At 35.1% G+C, this 17,705-nt stretch overlaps 3 protein-coding genes, 1 long non-coding RNA gene and 2 pseudogenes across 4 annotated transcripts; 2 read left to right on the forward strand and 4 right to left on the reverse strand.

The window, feature by feature from the left end:
* The first annotated feature begins 847 nt into the window (after positions 1-847).
* On the forward strand, positions 848-6,089 carry LOC140973900 (phosphoinositide phospholipase C 2-like). Its single transcript, XM_073437031.1, has 9 exons — positions 848-1,437; positions 1,769-1,965; positions 3,106-3,241; positions 3,324-3,566; positions 3,644-3,864; positions 4,371-4,488; positions 5,036-5,188; positions 5,291-5,377; positions 5,523-6,089. Exons 1-9 carry the CDS (start codon positions 1,120-1,122, stop codon positions 5,814-5,816), a joined length of 1,767 nt encoding a protein of 588 aa, XP_073293132.1. The 5' UTR covers positions 848-1,119; the 3' UTR covers positions 5,817-6,089.
* Positions 2,236-3,099, reverse strand: LOC140973901 (uncharacterized). The gene is made up of 2 exons (XR_012174698.1): positions 2,481-3,099; positions 2,236-2,450 (listed from the first exon to the last, which is right to left on the reverse strand). It is a non-coding gene; the product is annotated as an uncharacterized lncRNA (long non-coding RNA).
* On the reverse strand, positions 5,831-7,271 carry LOC140972599 (7-deoxyloganetic acid glucosyltransferase-like; annotated as a pseudogene).
* A 393-nt stretch (positions 7,272-7,664) lies between these two features.
* On the reverse strand, positions 7,665-9,104 carry LOC140972280 (glucan endo-1,3-beta-glucosidase 13-like). Its single transcript, XM_073434730.1, has one exon. The coding sequence runs from the start codon at positions 9,027-9,029 to the stop codon at positions 7,848-7,850; it is 1,182 nt and encodes a 393-aa protein (XP_073290831.1). The 5' UTR covers positions 9,030-9,104; the 3' UTR covers positions 7,665-7,847.
* A 1,764-nt stretch (positions 9,105-10,868) lies between these two features.
* LOC140972600 (lachrymatory-factor synthase-like) lies at positions 10,869-11,429 on the forward strand (annotated as a pseudogene).
* Positions 11,430-14,433: 3,004 nt separating this feature from the next.
* Positions 14,434-16,321, reverse strand: LOC140973902 (adenylate isopentenyltransferase 5, chloroplastic-like). Its single transcript, XM_073437032.1, has one exon. The coding sequence runs from the start codon at positions 16,168-16,170 to the stop codon at positions 15,154-15,156; it is 1,017 nt and encodes a 338-aa protein (XP_073293133.1). The 5' UTR covers positions 16,171-16,321; the 3' UTR covers positions 14,434-15,153.
* Positions 16,322-17,705: the final 1,384 nt, after the last annotated feature.

Consider the following 17,705-nt stretch of genomic DNA (forward strand, 5'->3'; position numbering starts at 1 on the left):
TTAAAGCCAAATAAATCCGAACAACCGCGATGCATTTGAGCTTGTGGGTCGACATGTTTAGATATATAGACCATATCTGAGATCACTGGATTTGGTACAAGAACATATTACGAGAAGTTTGAGTTTCATTTTCGGTCCGATAAAGAAATTATAATATATCGGGAAAAGTCTCATTGTTGTTAGAGTACGTCTCTTGTGAGATGGTCTCACGAATCTTTATCTGTGAGACGAGTCAACTCTATCGATATTCACAATAAAAAGTAATACTCTTAGCATAAAAAGTAATACTTTCTCATAGATGACCCAAACAAGAGATCCGTCTCACAAAATACGACCCGTGAGACCGTCTAACCAAAATTTTGCCTTGTTGACTTGTTATTTGGCAAGAACATTACAAAAGATTTCTTAATGACATCGTTTTTTTTTAAAAAAACAAACATAACGACTTATCGTTTTAAAGGTTGTATTTCGTGCATTCTAATAATAAAGTTTCACATGAATAATGTATAAAAACAATTATACATATCATGATTGCTTCAAAATTCCTTTTACTCAAACTTTAATATAATATTTAGGATACATCTTTCCATTATTTTCAAGTATAGTTTCATACGATATATGGTGACAATTAGCAAAAGTTAAAGAGAAATAGATATTTAAGAAAATAGACTTGATCAAAAAAATTTTTTTATAAAAAAAATTAGATTCTCGAACATATTTAAAATACAATAAAGAAAATCATTTTAAAAAACGATGATAAACTAAGATTAGTTAGGTAACAAAACGTACGAGGTGCAGAATCCAAAGATAATAGAAGGGCCAAACGCAAAGTTTACGTACAAAGAACTACCATTTCTGATGCTCAACGTCCACACGTGGAGGATAACGAAATCCAAAATTTCTTGCATTATCACGTCCAATCTGAGGATAGCTGGCCGAATTAAATCCATTTGGAATAAAAAAATATATTCTTTGGACACCGATAACGGTGCTCAAATAGTCTAGTGCTTAGTTCAAGTTCTTTTCTTTGTTTTCAAGCTAAATCAAGAGGAACAGCTTCGTGCATGTTCGTATTTTGATGGGTTGTTGATCGAATTTGATATAATCTAGTGATTATCGATGTCGAAACAGACTTACAAAGTGTGTTTCTGCTTCCGGCGGCGTTTCCGGCTGGCGGCGTCTGAGGCGCCGGAGGACATCAAGGCTATATTCAATGAGTACTCGGAGAAGGGCGTGATGGGTTTGGATGAGCTGCGGCGGTTTCTGGTGGAGGTGCAGAGGGAGGAGAGTGCCACGGTGGAGGATGCGCAGGCTGTAATGGATAGCCTCAGTGAGCTGAAGCATCTCAATATACTTCATCGACGGGGGCTGGATCTTGAGGCATTTTTTAGATATTTGTTTGGGGATATAAATTCTCCTCTTAATCCGAAACTCGGGGTAATTTTCTCATCAGTGTGAGGTTTTTTTAGTTGTGGGATTTGTGGACTGTGATTGGATTTTGGTTTGAATTATTCTTCGATCGATTTAATTTGTTGTTGGTTGGGTTCTTTCTTTCATTCCCCATATTATTGTTTTGAACTTCTTTCGAACGTAATTTTCTTGTAAGCACTTAGAATTTGTGAGAAAAACTTTGTGCTATCTTAATTATTTCTGTTTCATGTTTTCTGTGCTTACTACTCAAGTAAGTTACCTTGATAATATTCATGTCTTACTTGTCTAAACAAAATGATTTTCTTCCAATTATCCAATAATAATTCCGGCTTTCCAGGTTCACCATGATATGGATGCTCCACTCTCTCATTACTTCGTATACACTGGCCACAATTCTTATCTAACCGGGAATCAACTCAGTAGTGACTGTAGTGATGTCCCTATAATAAATGCATTGCGTAATGGTGTACGAGTTATTGAGTTGGATATATGGCCGAGTGCCACTAAAGACACTATTAATGTTCTGCATGGGAGGTATGCTTTTGATCGTACATTTTTTTGTTTGGTGGCTATAATTCTGCTTTTATTTCTGGCTTGAAAATGTCCTGATACCATAAGACGTTTTAAGAGTGAAACTAAGAAGAATGCAATTTTGATTTGGAGAGTGATTTGTCCAGGCAGGTGATTTCTAGTAACACTTATAAGAGTTGAGGGCAATCTAAGAGTGAACAAGGGTCCATTCTCCACCCACTGCCAGAATTGTGGTGGTTGGAGCACCACATGAACTTTATTAGCATATATAAGAGCTTAAACATTTTTGGCAGCTTCAGTTACTAGATCAAAAGGACAAATTGAATGTGCAACAAAATCAATACTAATTTTACAAAATAAGAAGGCCCAATAGTTCTGAAAAGTTTGGAATGATACCTTTTTTGTTGGTTTAGACCCCTAGTTCCTTAAGCCAAATTGGATCCAGGTTAATTCAGAATCGAACCAAGTTTAATTCATAACAAGGGAAGCTCTCCATCAAAATGTCTTGTCCATGTTACCTCTCCATCAAAATGTCTTGTCCATGTTCAAGTCTCAAATTTATGACCTTTGATGATATAATCAAATATATTTGATCCAATGTGTATTTCCATCATGAGGATTCTGCAGCTCTAATCGCTTGTAATTTTGTCTATGAACATATAAGCATATGCAGGGTGGATAGAGAAAAAGCAGTTGGATATGCAGTTTGCCATGAAAAATGGCCGTGTCTGAATTAATCATATTAGATATTCAAATTCAAAGGGATTATTATAATGCAATTGTCCAAATACATTAGATTACCGTCACCTTCTGCCTTCTCTTTCTTTCCAAAAGTATAATTGTGCAAATGTACGAGGGGCGGACCAACGATTCAGAATGTTTGGGGGGTGGGGGTACACAACATAATTTTGGGAAGTCAAATTTGAATTTTCAGAGAAATTGGCCTTGAAAATTCGCATTTTTTTCCGATTCCGTGGCAGCTGTAATACCCAGCCCCCAATCCCAAACATTTAGAAAGGTCCTCTAGTTGTGCTGAAAGAATGTGTTGCACTAATTCCTGCACATGTGTTTGCCTGTCCGAAGCTTTTATACTCTCTTCATTCCCTTATTAGTTGTTTCTTTCCTTGCTTTTCTTTTCTGCAGGACGCTGACCACTCCTGTTGAACTCATCAAATGTTTGAGATCGATCAAAGAATACGCTTTTATTGCGTCGGAATATCCTGTTGTAATAACTCTGGAAGATCATCTTACTCCTGATCTTCAATCTAAAGTTGCTGAGGTATGTTTATGGAGTTTATACTTTATACAAGTTGTTAGGTGCTTTTGTTGCTTCGTAATCACTATGCCTGTGACTGAATCAGATGATAACTCAAACATTTGGAGATATGGTGTTTTCTCCTGGCCCTGAATGCTTGAAAGAGTTTCCTTCCCCAGAATCTCTAAAGAAAAGGGTGATTATATCTACCAAGCCACCCAAGGAATACCTACAGGCGAAGGGTGTTGACGTAAAAGACACCGGATTAAATACGGCAGAAGAATCTGCCAAGGAGGGACCTTGGGGGAAAGAAGTCAAAAGTTTCGGAGTTGATATTGATGATGATAAGGTGTCTTGTACAACTCACATCATTTATGTTTGCCTCATCTTCTGAAATTCTTAGCCTTTTCTCAGTGTACATTCTAGGATGATGATTTAGATGAGGTCGATGAAGAATATGAAGAGGATCCTAAATCACAGCAGAATGCAGCACCGGAATATAAGCACCTGATTGCTATTCATGCGGGAAAAGGAAAAGGCGGAATGCAGGACTGGCTGAGGGTGGATCCAGATAAAGTAAGACGTCTTAGCCTGAGTGAGAATGAGCTGCGAAAGGCCATTTTAACTTATGGAAAAGATATTGTGAGGTACTTCTTAATTTTCTAGATTTGCATGCTTTATGATTTTTTTTAACAAGCATGCTTTATGAATTAATGTGGTGTAGATGGAATAGTTTTATTTCAGACCGTTCCTTTTGGTTATAAAAAGGAAATTATGGACATGTTGGGATTGACAATAAGTTGTGTTGTGGAAACCGATTAAGGGATAAAATATATAGCTTCTGATAAAGTAATGATGAAAATATATCAGAGAACCGGATCACGAGTAGGGTATAAAATAGTAATGTCGGAAGAAATTATTTTCGTGATTATTTGTCTTTTTAGTGCCTAGAAAGAGTTTAATGTCTTGTAACTTTTTAAAATTAGCATACCATCTCTACAACAATTGGCGAAATCCATTGTAGCTTCAAAACTGAGGTTGTGAATTACTGCAGTTTTATAGCTGTAATACTTCATCAGTGAATCTCTTGTTTTCATTAGAACTTGTCTATGTGTTTTTGGACTTCGTAACATTTCATGGTTGTTTTTCTCAGATTTACAGAAAGGAACTTGCTGAGAGTATACCCAAAGGGAATACGATTTGACTCATCAAATTACAATCCACTAATTGGATGGATGCATGGGGCTCAAATGGTTGCATTTAACATGCAGGTAAGTTTGTCTAGTCGATGAGGAGATTAAGAATACAGATAATTCTAGACTGAGTCAAAGATTTATAAATGTACTGATACCAAAGGTCAACAGTTCAAGGCCATTATTTGTAGTTTCAACATTCAAGGCAAAATGATAAAAGGTCTATGTAATATAAGTTGTTAAAACAATATACTAAAATTTGATAGACAAATTGGCATTCCGAGCCATCATTTTCTCTTTTACATTCTGTTGGCACCCAGAATTAGTATTGTAAAGTGAGAAAGAAGAGTAAAAGAGTTGTAAAATATTTCCACCACATATTCCTTTTGGGCCGTCAAGTATCAGTTTAAAAATATCTAAATTGAGTTAAGTATGAAGGAAATAATATGTGTTTTGAAATGGGATTTGTGTGAGTGGGTTTTTTTCAAGTTTTTTATGAAAGCGAAGAAATCAAGTGCTATTTTCTTCACCAAAATCCTAAGTCCAAACTTAATATGTTCAGCTTTATTCCTTGATTAATTAATAACTTACAGGTTGTTAACCTAATTTTGTTATGTTGCAACAGGGTTATGGAAGATCACTTTGGTTAATGCATGGCATGTTCAAGGCTAATGGTGGTTGCGGATATGTTAAAAAACCGGACTTTTTATTAAAGGCCGGTCCAGATGGCAAAGTCTTCGAACCTAAAGATATGTTGCCTATCAAAGTTACTTTGAGAGTAAGATGGATGTTTTTGTAGAAACTGCTGAATAACCCTATATCTACTAAAGCTTTCTGTAATCTGACTTTGATTCATCCGCGCTTGCTTTCTGTTAAACAGGTGACAGTGTTTATGGGTGAAGGATGGTATTATGACTTCAAGAAAACACACTTTGATGCATACTCTCCTCCTGATTTCTATGCAAGGGTATATAGTTTTGTTTTTTTTTTTTGCCCTCTTCTGCATGCTTGTTAGTTCCATTGTCCTGATTGGATTTTTAATTGTGTGCGGCATTGGATTCAAAGTGTATGATACTGTAGGTTAATTTATGTCTAGATTTTTCTACGTGCAGTTGGGAATTGCTGGAGTGCCTGGTGATACCGTGATGAAGAAAACAAAGGCTCTTGAAGATAATTGGATACCTAATTGGGATGAGGTGTTTGAGTTTCCATTAAGAGCTCCTGAATTGGCACTGCTTCGGATTGAAGTTCACGAGTATGATATGTCGGAGAAGGATGATTTTGCTGGCCAAACATGTCTACCAGTATCAGAGTTGAGAAAAGGTATCCGTGCAGTTCCACTACATTCGGAAAAGGGAGATAAGTATAATTCTGTTAAGCTTCTTATGCGATTTGATTTTGTTTGATTCAGAAACGTGTGTTTCTTGAACTTGTTACATCATGTTGTTCGAGTGGTAACATTTAGAAAAACATGTGTATGATATAGTTATGTGTGTAGCTAAGAGATGAGTCCGAGCACTAGGATTATGCATAGAAATGTATGAGTAGCTGTCGTGTGACATTTTCTCTCCCAACCCTCAGTGCCTCAGTTTGACGTTGAAAATATTTGTATCATTTGAATACAGAACTTCTTTATTTAAAAGGATGTGTAATTATCTCATAGCTATTCTGTTTAAATAGACTTTGGTTCATTCATAAGTTTAATGTCTTCAATCAGACGAACCAAATTTGCACACGATGATCCTCCCTCATCCAACCCAATTTTTTCCACACCTCCCCTACAAGCTTACTATTGACTTGTTGATCAGCATAAAATGACCAGCATATCAACTGCACGCTTTCATAAACGCTTTCCAGTGTTGAATACAATCCACTGTTAGTCCAGAAACAACCTATTGCATGGTGAGATAGAACTTCATCCCGTGGTGCCCAATCCACCACTTTTCCACGATGCTCACTCCCCTCCATAAACTCGCGAGAATCTGTCTTCCACCCTTGATCAAATTACCGGGTATGACCCACAAAAATGGTTTCCCACTATTCACCAAACCATGCCAAAACTCTATGAATTGTTGTCATTTTAAAACCGTCGTGCTTCCAAAGCTGACAAAAATTACAGATTTCAGTGGTTGAGCATCTAGCCATAACAGCATTCTCTGTCCTCCTTGGTAAGGCTACTTTGTGCGTGTGATGCCCTTGCATGTTTATGTGCGTGCAACGGTCCAATTGTGTAGAGTCGAGGGATCGGATTTCGGAGTGAACTGTGGCTTCATTTTAATATCTATGGATTCGAAAAGATCCTTTACTCTTTCACCTGTTCTTGGATGGTTGCTAGGCAGACCATCCGAAATCGTTTTGAAGTGAAAACTGGGATACTGCGTAAAACGGGCATGAATGTTCGAGCAGCGGGAACCCTTTTCAATATGTTCTGGGATTAAGAAGGTGACCTGGAAGCCAGAAATGGTGTATATCTATGCCAGATTTAGCATGACATTTACATGGCTTTGTACCGTGAATGGAAAGATCAAGACATGAGAATGAAGTGATCCTATATTCATAATATATATGTGATGGTTGCTGAAAATGAACCCTTGGTGTGGTTTTTATAAAGGGGAAGAACAATTCTTGGGATATTTGAAATCAAGAAAGTGAGTTGAAATGCCATCAGCATGAAGATTTTTCCCGGCTGCTCAAATATTTGACAAGATTGATTGTTGAAAGGACACTTATTTCATATAAATTTTTTCAAGAAAATTTTATATTTTGCGAAAATTAAGTGCAACTTATAATAAGAGTTCTTTATATATTTCATAACGAATATAATGTACCTTGGGATTTGATAAAATACATTGGGGTTCCATTTTGCATTTTCTATTTGAAATTTGAGTGACAATGCACTTTTAGAATACAATGAAACAATTGAGATGCATATATGATAAAATTTCAAATCACGTACCACTAAAATCATTTCAAATCTATCTCATTAAATGTTTTCATCCAAATGTAGCATTAGTTTCATACATTTTTTTTTTATAGAATCATTTTACATCAAGGGGAATAAACCTTGGAAACTTCAAATCAAATTTTGCTTGTAAAACACAACCATTACTCGCCTAAAATGCATATATACCACTTGTTAGCTTTCATCACATCTTCAAACATGCAAAAGGCTATACATGTACACCATTAGGCACATAAATGCCACATAAACTTTATCAGTGAAAAGCATGAAGTACTGATTCAATGAAGCTCAATATTCACAATACTAAAATCAGCCATAATAGGTCTACAATCACCTTTGATATGGTCACAGAATTACACTAGGTTGCATCAAATTCACAGATGAAGAATGTCCTAAAAACAAACTTCTCGACAGATAACAGTGCCTAGAGTGTGAAGTATACATTTGCATTCCCATTTCAGGTAAAGAAAGCATATTAAAGTAGAAGCGAAACACTTAACAGAGATGCACATAGTCTAACAACCACCTTCACCAATCTTTTATCATTCCCAAGAATCCATGTTGAAGCTGAGAAATCAACCTTGAACTTCATAGTCAAATTTGGATGCATAATGCCCCAGTGTTGCCCTGCTCTTTCTCTCGTGGAAGCATAATCGTATGTACCATTCGCGCTGCTACCATTGTACTTTGAATCGCTTTCGTCGAACAACTGGTAGACGTATGCCTCAGTCACCCCTTCTTTTCTCAAAGGCGTCCCTAACCCGGACCTCAAGTGCTTCACCAACCCCTTCAAGTACATCTCTGCATAGTTTCCTGCAGCCTGAGGCTCGGCTTCACTCGGCCACCCGGTCTCGGTCACGATCACCGGAATATTCTCCTGCCAGGCAACTGCCATTGCTGCGACAACCGCGTCCACCATCATGTCGAATAGATTCCTGTAACGGACTCCCGTGACAACGTCGTCTCGGAAATTGAAGGGGTTTTCTTGAAACAGAGCGAATCCAATTGGTATTTCAGAGTTTATTCTGTAGACATTGTAAGGGTAAAGATTGATCAACAAGGAAGAGTTGGTTTCGTCCAAGAACTGAAGCAGCGGCCTGAGGATCAAAGAACTGAGAGGTTCCTGGAATTCGGCGGCGGAAGGGGGGAACGAAGTCGTCATTATTTCGACGAATGAGAAGGTGGTGGAAACACGTATGGTGTGAACCCCGAGGTCCCGCAGAGAGAGATGGAGGTTCTGCATGGCGGAAAGGAGGATAGTCGAAGGGTCCAGCGTGGAATATGTAGTAGCAACATCGGTTATTGCGTCAGAACCGACGGATATGAGAGAAATTCGGGTACGAGGATGGTAGGGGAGGACATGCGAGTACAGCCAGAGGTCTGCGGCGGAGCGATTGGCGGCGAAAGAAGGAATCAGGTAATTAGGGACGGAGAGCAGGAGGCTGATGTTCGTGTAGGCGAAGGAGCGGACTGCGGCTGGGATGGGGTTCAAGAGTCGAACGGCGGAGATCTTAAGGGACTGGAGGACGGGGACTACGTGTTCCGGCGGTGGGACGTCCGGGGTCATGGTGTTGTAGGTCACTCCGACAGTTGTGGCGGAGGATTCGGCGGCGTGGAGGAGGAGCATGAGAGCGGAGATGAAGAAAGGGAAGTTCATCTTGCAGAGAACTGACTAGTGTGTGGTGTGTGGGGAGCTGCGGATTCTGTTATGTTCGTTAGCGGGAAGAAGATGACTGCTAATTTTTTTGTTAAATTTACCTCAAAATTTTGAAATTATAATTATTAATTACAAAAATAAATTTTATCTCTCAATTTTTCTCATTCACAAAAATTAAATTTTTTCCGAAATTTTCCGAAATTTTGTGGGAAAAGTTACAAATAAGGCAAAAACTTGTGTGAGACGGTCTCACGGGTCGTATTTTGTGAAACAGATCTCTTATTTGGGTCATCCATGAAAAAGTATTACTTTTTAATGTAAATATCAGTAGGATTGACCCATCTCACAAATAAAGATTCGTGAGACCGTCTCACAAGAGACCTACTCTACGAATAATTAGATTTGATGAATGAATTCGAAATCTATATATTTTTATTTTAACAATAAAACAATATATAAAATCTTAATTTTATACTTTAGTTATGTACACATTAATTATATAAACTAGAATGAATTTCAATTGACTTCATTATTAAATGAAGTTGAAATTCATACTAATTAATATGAAACACTACATAAACATACAAGTGATGAATTTGAAGTTTATGTTTTTCATTCTATAAAGTTACTCTATCAATCCAAATACAAATTATATGATAATGACTCGATGACGATGAATTTTTATCTGAAAGCCGAGAACATAAAATTATGTTTTCGAAAATTTCTCATTCAAAAAATAATAATAATATGATAACGTACTTTTAAATAAAATTATTGTCTATTTTGATACAAAAAGTTTACAACATAGTCAATTTTGTATCGAAATTTTTGCAAAATAATAGACCAATTATTTTATGTTCAGGTTGATCTATGTCAATCTTTTGATATATATATATTGCACTTTTTTGAACGAGGAAACAAATGTTGATCTATGTCAATCTTTTGATATATATATTGTACTTTATCCCATAATTTTTTAAATCATTTTTCAGCGAAATGTTGATGCCATAGTATAAACGTTAGTAATGTTTGACTTTATCATGTCAGCAACTTTTTTTGGTTTCATGTCATCTATTTTCGGAGAGAAAACTAAAATCGGAAGAAAAAAATGATTTTAAAATATTATTACTGCAAAAACTTAGGTCTTGAGTTTTTTAAAAAAAATCGGAGTAATCTTGGGCATGCAAAATATACAAATTCTCAGTTGAACTAGCTTTTGATCAAGTTGAGTAAGATATAAATCTAAATTTTACCAAGTTAAAAATTGTGTAAATTCAAGTAGACTTCGTAATTTTGTAGAAACCAAAGCTGTTTCTCGAATTCATCCTTGTTAACTCAGACCAGCTGTCATGTCAAATTATTAATATACTGCAAATAGGATACTTTCACAAGAAATATGGCAGCATTCTTAGAAGAAATTATCAGATTATATATATATTGATATACACTCGAGGAGGCATTTAAAAAAAATAGTTGATATGATTTATTTTACAAATTTCTCATATATATATATATATATTNTATATATAAGCCGTCATACAAACAACTCAATAATTTCAAGAAAGAAGTGCTCTTAATTATCATGAAGAAATAGGAATTTGTTCATCTTTAAATCTGTAAGAGCTAGGAGTTCCTTTTCTGTTTGGAAGCTGAATCATTCATGGATATGGTACGTTGTAAAATTAATTCAAATTAAGAAAATTTTGGTAAAATATCCAATTTCTTAAGATAAGTTGGCATATTTTGAATTTTGATGTTTTTATTTTCTCTCGGATATTGCTGATATATATTACTCGATATTTGATTTGGAGAGGTAACATTTCATTATATAACTCATGCATGCAGACAGATGAGTTGGGTAAAAAGAGGTGGCGGGGATCGGTAGGAGGCATCGTGGATGGCCCGATAAACGAAGTATGGAACATAGTATCAAAAAGCAGCAGACTACACGAATGGATGCCAATGATCGAGAACTGCACCGATATAGCCGGAGAGGAAGGCGTCCCCGGCTACATCCGATTAGTGTCTGGTTTCATGTTTCCCCAAAAAGATGGTGATAGGTCTTGGATAAAAGAAAGGCTAGTATTCATGGATTCTTTATCTCACAGCTATGTTTACACTATGGAAGCAAGTAATGTAGGCCTAGATGGATCTTCGAACTCGTTGAAGCTCGTGGATTATGGCAACGACACGACTCTGATCGACTGGAAATTCGAGATAAATCCGGTGGAAGGTGTGTGTGAGGATTACATTGTCGATTTCATGGTGTATTTTTATAAGTCATGTATTAATAAAATCCATGGTGCTATTGAAGCTTATATTACATAGTGCATCTCATCAATCAAATTTGAATTTTTGTGTAATAAAATAAAGCAAATCATAACTAGAGGACTAAAATAAAATTTAGGTTTTCGTTTTTAATTTCTTTTTTTTTTTTAAAAAAAAAAAAAGAAGCTTTGAATATATTTTTTGCTTCTAAAATTTATGGGCTGGGCCTGTGATAGAATCGAAGCAAGTTAATTAAACTATGGGCCTCTCATTTGGGCTTTTCCAAATTGAAATATTTAGGTTTTATTTTGGATAAAACTCAAATTGAGTATACTTGATTTCAAATATATTATATTCATTTGATTCAAAGTTATATATGTTGCGCACTCACTCCGTACAATTATGTGAGCATCGATGAGGTGACATTCACTTATTTGATATATATTTTTTCTATGTTTCATCACATTCAATATGTANTATAAGTGTTTGGTTAACAATGAATAGGAATTTGATCCCATATATACGGGCAACATCGTTTCACAACTGTTTGGTGCCCTTAAATTGTTCCATTTCCATTTATTCCAAATCACTGTCGCTATATTGACAAATATTTTGTGGGATTTTTACAACACATCAAATGTCAATTTTATGATGCATATTCATTGGGAAAATACACCCTATTTCCGTACTATTCACCTAGTCCTTTATATGTAACAGCATGCTACATTACTATTTTTCAATATTTATGTATATTAAATTAAATATAAGAGAAATAAATTGCTAACAGAGAAGCGATTGGAAGCCAAATACAAGTAGAGAACCACAAACTAATTTACTACAACAAACTAAGCAGAGTGAACAAATCGACAAGGATTTGTCGTCTGTAACGCTGATCCTGCAAACGAAAACGAGTTTTTTCCAATTATTTATGCATTTACATACATATATAAATAATTTTTTTATCCAATAACTTGCCCAATTTGGTTTTCGTCCATTAATTTTTCGATATGTAGTTTAAGTAGTTAAAGGGATGAAGAATTTTGTATTTAAAGATTAGTTTGTTATCAACATATGTGGAAGTTTAGTGTAATTTAAGAACGTCAAATCTAGTGCAAACCTGTGGAACAAAATCTAATTATATAGAAAGATTTAAAACTTTAAATTCTACTATTCCTAATTTTTAATCTAATTTTTGGGTACGATTTAATTTGGTGGTTTTTATCAAAATTATTATTCATATATTTTTTTTAAAATGTTTATTATTCATAATTATATATTCGTTTTCGTAGTCTTGTTTAAGAATAGAATCAGAATTATAATATTGATTTAGCGAAGAATCTATTGTCTTTCAGCGTAAAAACCGAGTGGAATTCGGAAAAGTTGAAGTTCTTTCCAGAAAAAAAGAATATTTTTTAAAAGACAATTAGAAACCTAAAAGTGGTTATTTATTTACTCTTATTTCATCGATCTCCAACAAATATGCTTTCAAAAATGTTAGGATGAAAGTTGCATTTTATCTGACATGCATTGCCTTATTATAATTACAAATTACATATGAATTTTAGTTTTTCTCTAATTAATTTTTTTCAAAAATTATCAAAATTTACAAGTGTATATTCACCATGCAATGCAATTTCCAGATGATTATATTTTTTGATATGACGACAAATGATCGATCTTCACGTATTTGATTTTTATACGTTTTATGGTAGTGTAATTTTTGGTATGAAATTATTGATAAACAATAGATGTTCTATTAGGAGAACACAAAAGCTCATGTGATAACGTTTGACATATTAATTTTGTGAGACATCCGGCTCGATCCATAACAGTATTACTTTTTATATCAAAATTATTATTTTTCACTTGAAATTATCATTTTTTTTTGTTAATTATGCTATGAAGAAATATTATGTAACATATGTTGGTTTCAGTAAAAAAGTATTTGACACATTTAAAATATTTTTTAAATATCTAAAGTATTATTTTCTACTGCGAAAGTATTGTTTTTTGTTAATTATGTTATGAAAAATGTTGTGTATATGTGCCGATTTGAGTTTAAAAAAAAAATTTATGGCAAAAATTATATTGTGTAATATAATTTGATTTGAGTGAAAAATATTTTTTTTTGTCATATATATTACTTTTCATTACATGTATAGATCGGGTCGACATGTTCCAGAGATATAGATCTTTGAGAATTGAGACTGTTGCAAAACGTCAAAATATGATGATTTGACTGTTATATACTTTAAAAATTTTGATTTATACAATCATTATAATTGTTGTTTTTGATAAACTTGCAAATGTTTAAGATAAGAGAGATAAATCTATTTGGCTTCTCCTTAATTGAAACTATTTTAGATTTTCCTAATACGTAACATTTCTTCTTCTACTTTGTATATTGCTGATGTAATCTCGAAGTTCTGTTTCTTCACCAACGTAGATTTTAAATTAAAAGTATCAAAACATAACACTATATGTAGAACTATACTTGATACTTCCATCACTATTTTGCATGCATAATAATTATTTTTTAAATTAAAAAAATTGAAAATTTCAATCTGTCAGAATGATATGAATAACTTTGAAATGAAATTTAGCGGACTTGTGACATTTTGATATAATCATTTTTTCGTAAAATGATATAATTACAAAAATAAAAATTATAATTTTGATATGTACACGTATATTTTTCGTTTGCACTTTTTATTCTTTATGACAATAACGTCCTGCGCGCCAATATGACGTCAACTTGAAGTAAACATGACATTTATGTATATAATATTACATACAATCCGATGAAAAAAGATTAAAATTATCAAAATGTTGAAAGATATTGTGATACAATATAACACATTAAATGAGTTTATAATGAGATATAATAGATTAATATAATAATTTGAATTAATCATTTTCGTAAAACGATGATTAAGAAATAATTTTTGTAGAAACTCATTGTGTAGTCGTGTTTTTAAGAGTATGAGCTCGGAACGTGCCACGCACAATACTAATGCTAATTTTGATATGATAGGCAAACAAACTGCTAAAAGACAAAAATTGCAATATTCCCACCATAAAATTCTAATCGGAAAAGTTTTCTCTTGTACGACGAACCCGTTATGCCAAGGAAAACAAGAATCGACATATAGAACTTGAGCAACTGGCTTGCATTTTTTTCAATGATTGGTAAAGAGTAAAATTGGATTCCACAAGGAATACGATACTCCAATCTTAGGGGGAAAAAAAGAAAACATTGAAAAAGAAGATGGTTGTGTCGCATAACCACTCGATAAGTTTATTTTATACCATAGAGTTGTCAACTCCAAGAATAATACAACTCATGAAACCCGATTCATCACATCACTTAAACTGGGGCCTATTTGCAAATTGACAAAGTTCAGGGGCCTTTGATATCATTTTTTTAATCATTTGTTTTTTTACACATCCCTACGAGGACCTATTAATAGTTAGTTCCAAAAGATCCCAATTGTACGGATGACCAATATGAGTACTTGGTGACATGATAACAAAAGTTACAAATTTGATCAAATCGAAGGACAGTAAATACGACAGGTGTAACATAGGAAAAACTCACGATAAATAAGAGGAAAAAAAAAAGTTTACTTGCTTGCCACATGGCTTCATCCATGCTCGCCACATGGACTTCCACGTGTTCTTTCTTTTTTTTGTCTCTCGAGGGAAACCGTGCAAGCTACTCTACAACATTTTTTATTCTCTCAAATTCAATATGCACTCCTTTATGTAACAAGAAAACACCGGATTGAAGACATAAACACAATGAATTTATTAGGCAAAAGGTCTCAAGAAATTGTCATTTGTAATGATGGTCACACTAACGGGTGGCGGTCACGACGGCAGTGGCAGTGGTGGATCCAAGAAAGATTGATGGGACGGGTGCCATAATTGGCACGTGGGTTGGCGATATGGTTGAGGACATTTGTGTGGTATTAGTTCTCGAGAGAAAACGGTCCACGATCTTGATACTCTGCTTTGCCACTGATCGTTCCCAAGCTTCATTGGCCTCGTCGCCATGTTTGAGGAAAGCCTCAGTGGCATCGAGGCGATGCATCCGCCGCTCCAATAATCCCTCTAATCTCAAAATGTTTTGAAGTTGTCTACAAGACAAAATGCAAGTGTTGGATTTGATTTGCTTGATAGCCTCCTCAAGAATCTTAACCCTACTTTCATCATCATGAAATGGTTCATTTCTGAAATATTCATGCATCTCCGGTACCCCGATAGCACGCCGGATTCCACGAGTATAATCTCCCAAGGGGTCGAAAAACTCCTTGACCTCATCCACGAGTCGAGCATCCACCATTCGATCGACTCTTTTCGAGACGAAAGAATGTAGGATTGGCATCAAAACGTCCACCCAAAGAAAGCAAAACTCGTACTTGTTCCGGAACTCGATGTTATCGTTCACAAGCGCCTTCACATAAGAATTCGACCCTCCGACGATGATCGGCAACCGGCCCCTCTTCGTTATTCTGTCGGCAGCAAGGGATGCATGGTACACGAAATCGCCTGCCGTGAAATCCTCGTCTGGAGGGGCGATTCCGAGCAAATGATGGGGCACTCCACGACGTTCCTCATCCGTAACCTTATTGGTCACTATGTCTAAACCTTTGTAAATCTGCATTTTATCAGAGTTGATAACTTCGGCGTCGTAACGATTAGCCAAGTCGATCGAAAGCCGAGACTTACCGGTGCCTGTGGCACCAATCACCACCACCACCTTGTCCTTCCGGCGTTGCCGGGGAAGTATCAGTTGATCCATATTGATCAAACTACCCGGAAAGTTCACCAGTGGTTGTACTTGATTGCAGGCAGACAATGATATCCTCATTACTGCAATGAACAAAGATATATCAGAATATCAGAAAAGGAATCAGCACAATTTCCTTTATCTTTTTCGTTTGCAACTAATTAGGATTCGGAAAAAATAAGAGCAAAATCGTGGGTATATTTTTATATTTTTCAAGAAAAGTGAGGAGACAAAATTTGCGAACTCCGTTGGAGTGTCAGAGGTATTTATACGCGGAGAGGGAGAAGTTAGAGCCATGCACATAAAATACGCACGAGCCAATGCTTCACACGTGTTAATTAATAAATAAATAACTTTTAAATTTAAAATTGGTCATCAAGTTGGAATTAAGTTAAAAACTTGTGTGAGACGGTCTCACAGATCGTATTTTGTGATACAGATCTCTTATTTGGGTTATCCATGAAAAAATATTATTTTTTTATGCTAATAGTATTACTTTTTATTATGAATATCAGTAGAATTTAACTCATCTCATAGATAAAGATTCGTGAGACCGTCTCACAAGAGACCTACTCTTGGACTAATATATATTTTTGGTAGTCTAATCAATATATTATAAATTTGATTTTATTGATATGAGCTAACATATTGTTCCGCTAAAATTGAGAAATCTAGCAAAAAATATGGATTAAATGTGAAAAAATTCAATATATTACACTAAGGGTTTGATATGAAATTCTATGTTCAAAACTTTCCGTCTTCGAATTATATAGGCCAGGTTTAATCAGAATTCTAAATGAAAAATATTTCAATATTTCGATCCTAACCTTTGGTTTATTATTTTTTTTTATTTTCATTTGAAATCCGAGATTTATGTATCGTTTTAAATCAAACGATTGATTTTAAAAATATTTTACAAAATCTCCTCGTACATCAATTTAATTATGCAGTCCATAATCAGTAAAAATATTTTAAAATCAACTTGACACTTATTTGTTGTTGGTGCCACTTAAACGTCACTATCTAATCATCAATTAAAAAAGGGTCCCATTTATTTTTGCCTAAAAGGGATTCATTCCGTTGAAGTAAAGAAGTATACTAGAGAGATAAAACGAGAGAATTTGATCTTATCCGTACAGATGCTATCGGCACTGTCACGTCCCGAGCCCAGGTTCTCGTTTGTGTGACCGTATAATGAGCCTATATCTCAACTACTTCGTATTCATCTTTGTTTTATGAAATGATTAACTCAAGTTGCTATAGAAATCTATTGTAGCTCATTAAAAACTCATTTTTAAATCTTTAATTTTTACTATGTGGGACAAAGTATCACAAGCACTCCTCTTTCAGAACGCGACGTCCTCATCGCGACTTGACCTCTCGATCCACCAGCTCCGAGAATCTAGAGGTGGCTCCTACATGTTCAAAATGTGGCTCCCGTCATGTAGAACTTTGATGCAGGTACAAGAGGTGGCTTTCATGCATGTAACACTTTGCCTCGTATAGCACTTATTTCTCGGTGTTTCTTGTCTGTGACTGTCTCTGATATCATTCTGTCACGTCCTGAGCTCGGGCCCGTTCCTGCGTGACTGTACAATGACCCCCTATATAACAAT

The sequence above is a fragment of the Primulina huaijiensis genome, chromosome 3, assembly GCF_012295235.1.
Source record: "Primulina huaijiensis isolate GDHJ02 chromosome 3, ASM1229523v2, whole genome shotgun sequence".
NCBI lineage: Eukaryota > Viridiplantae > Streptophyta > Magnoliopsida > Lamiales > Gesneriaceae > Primulina > Primulina huaijiensis.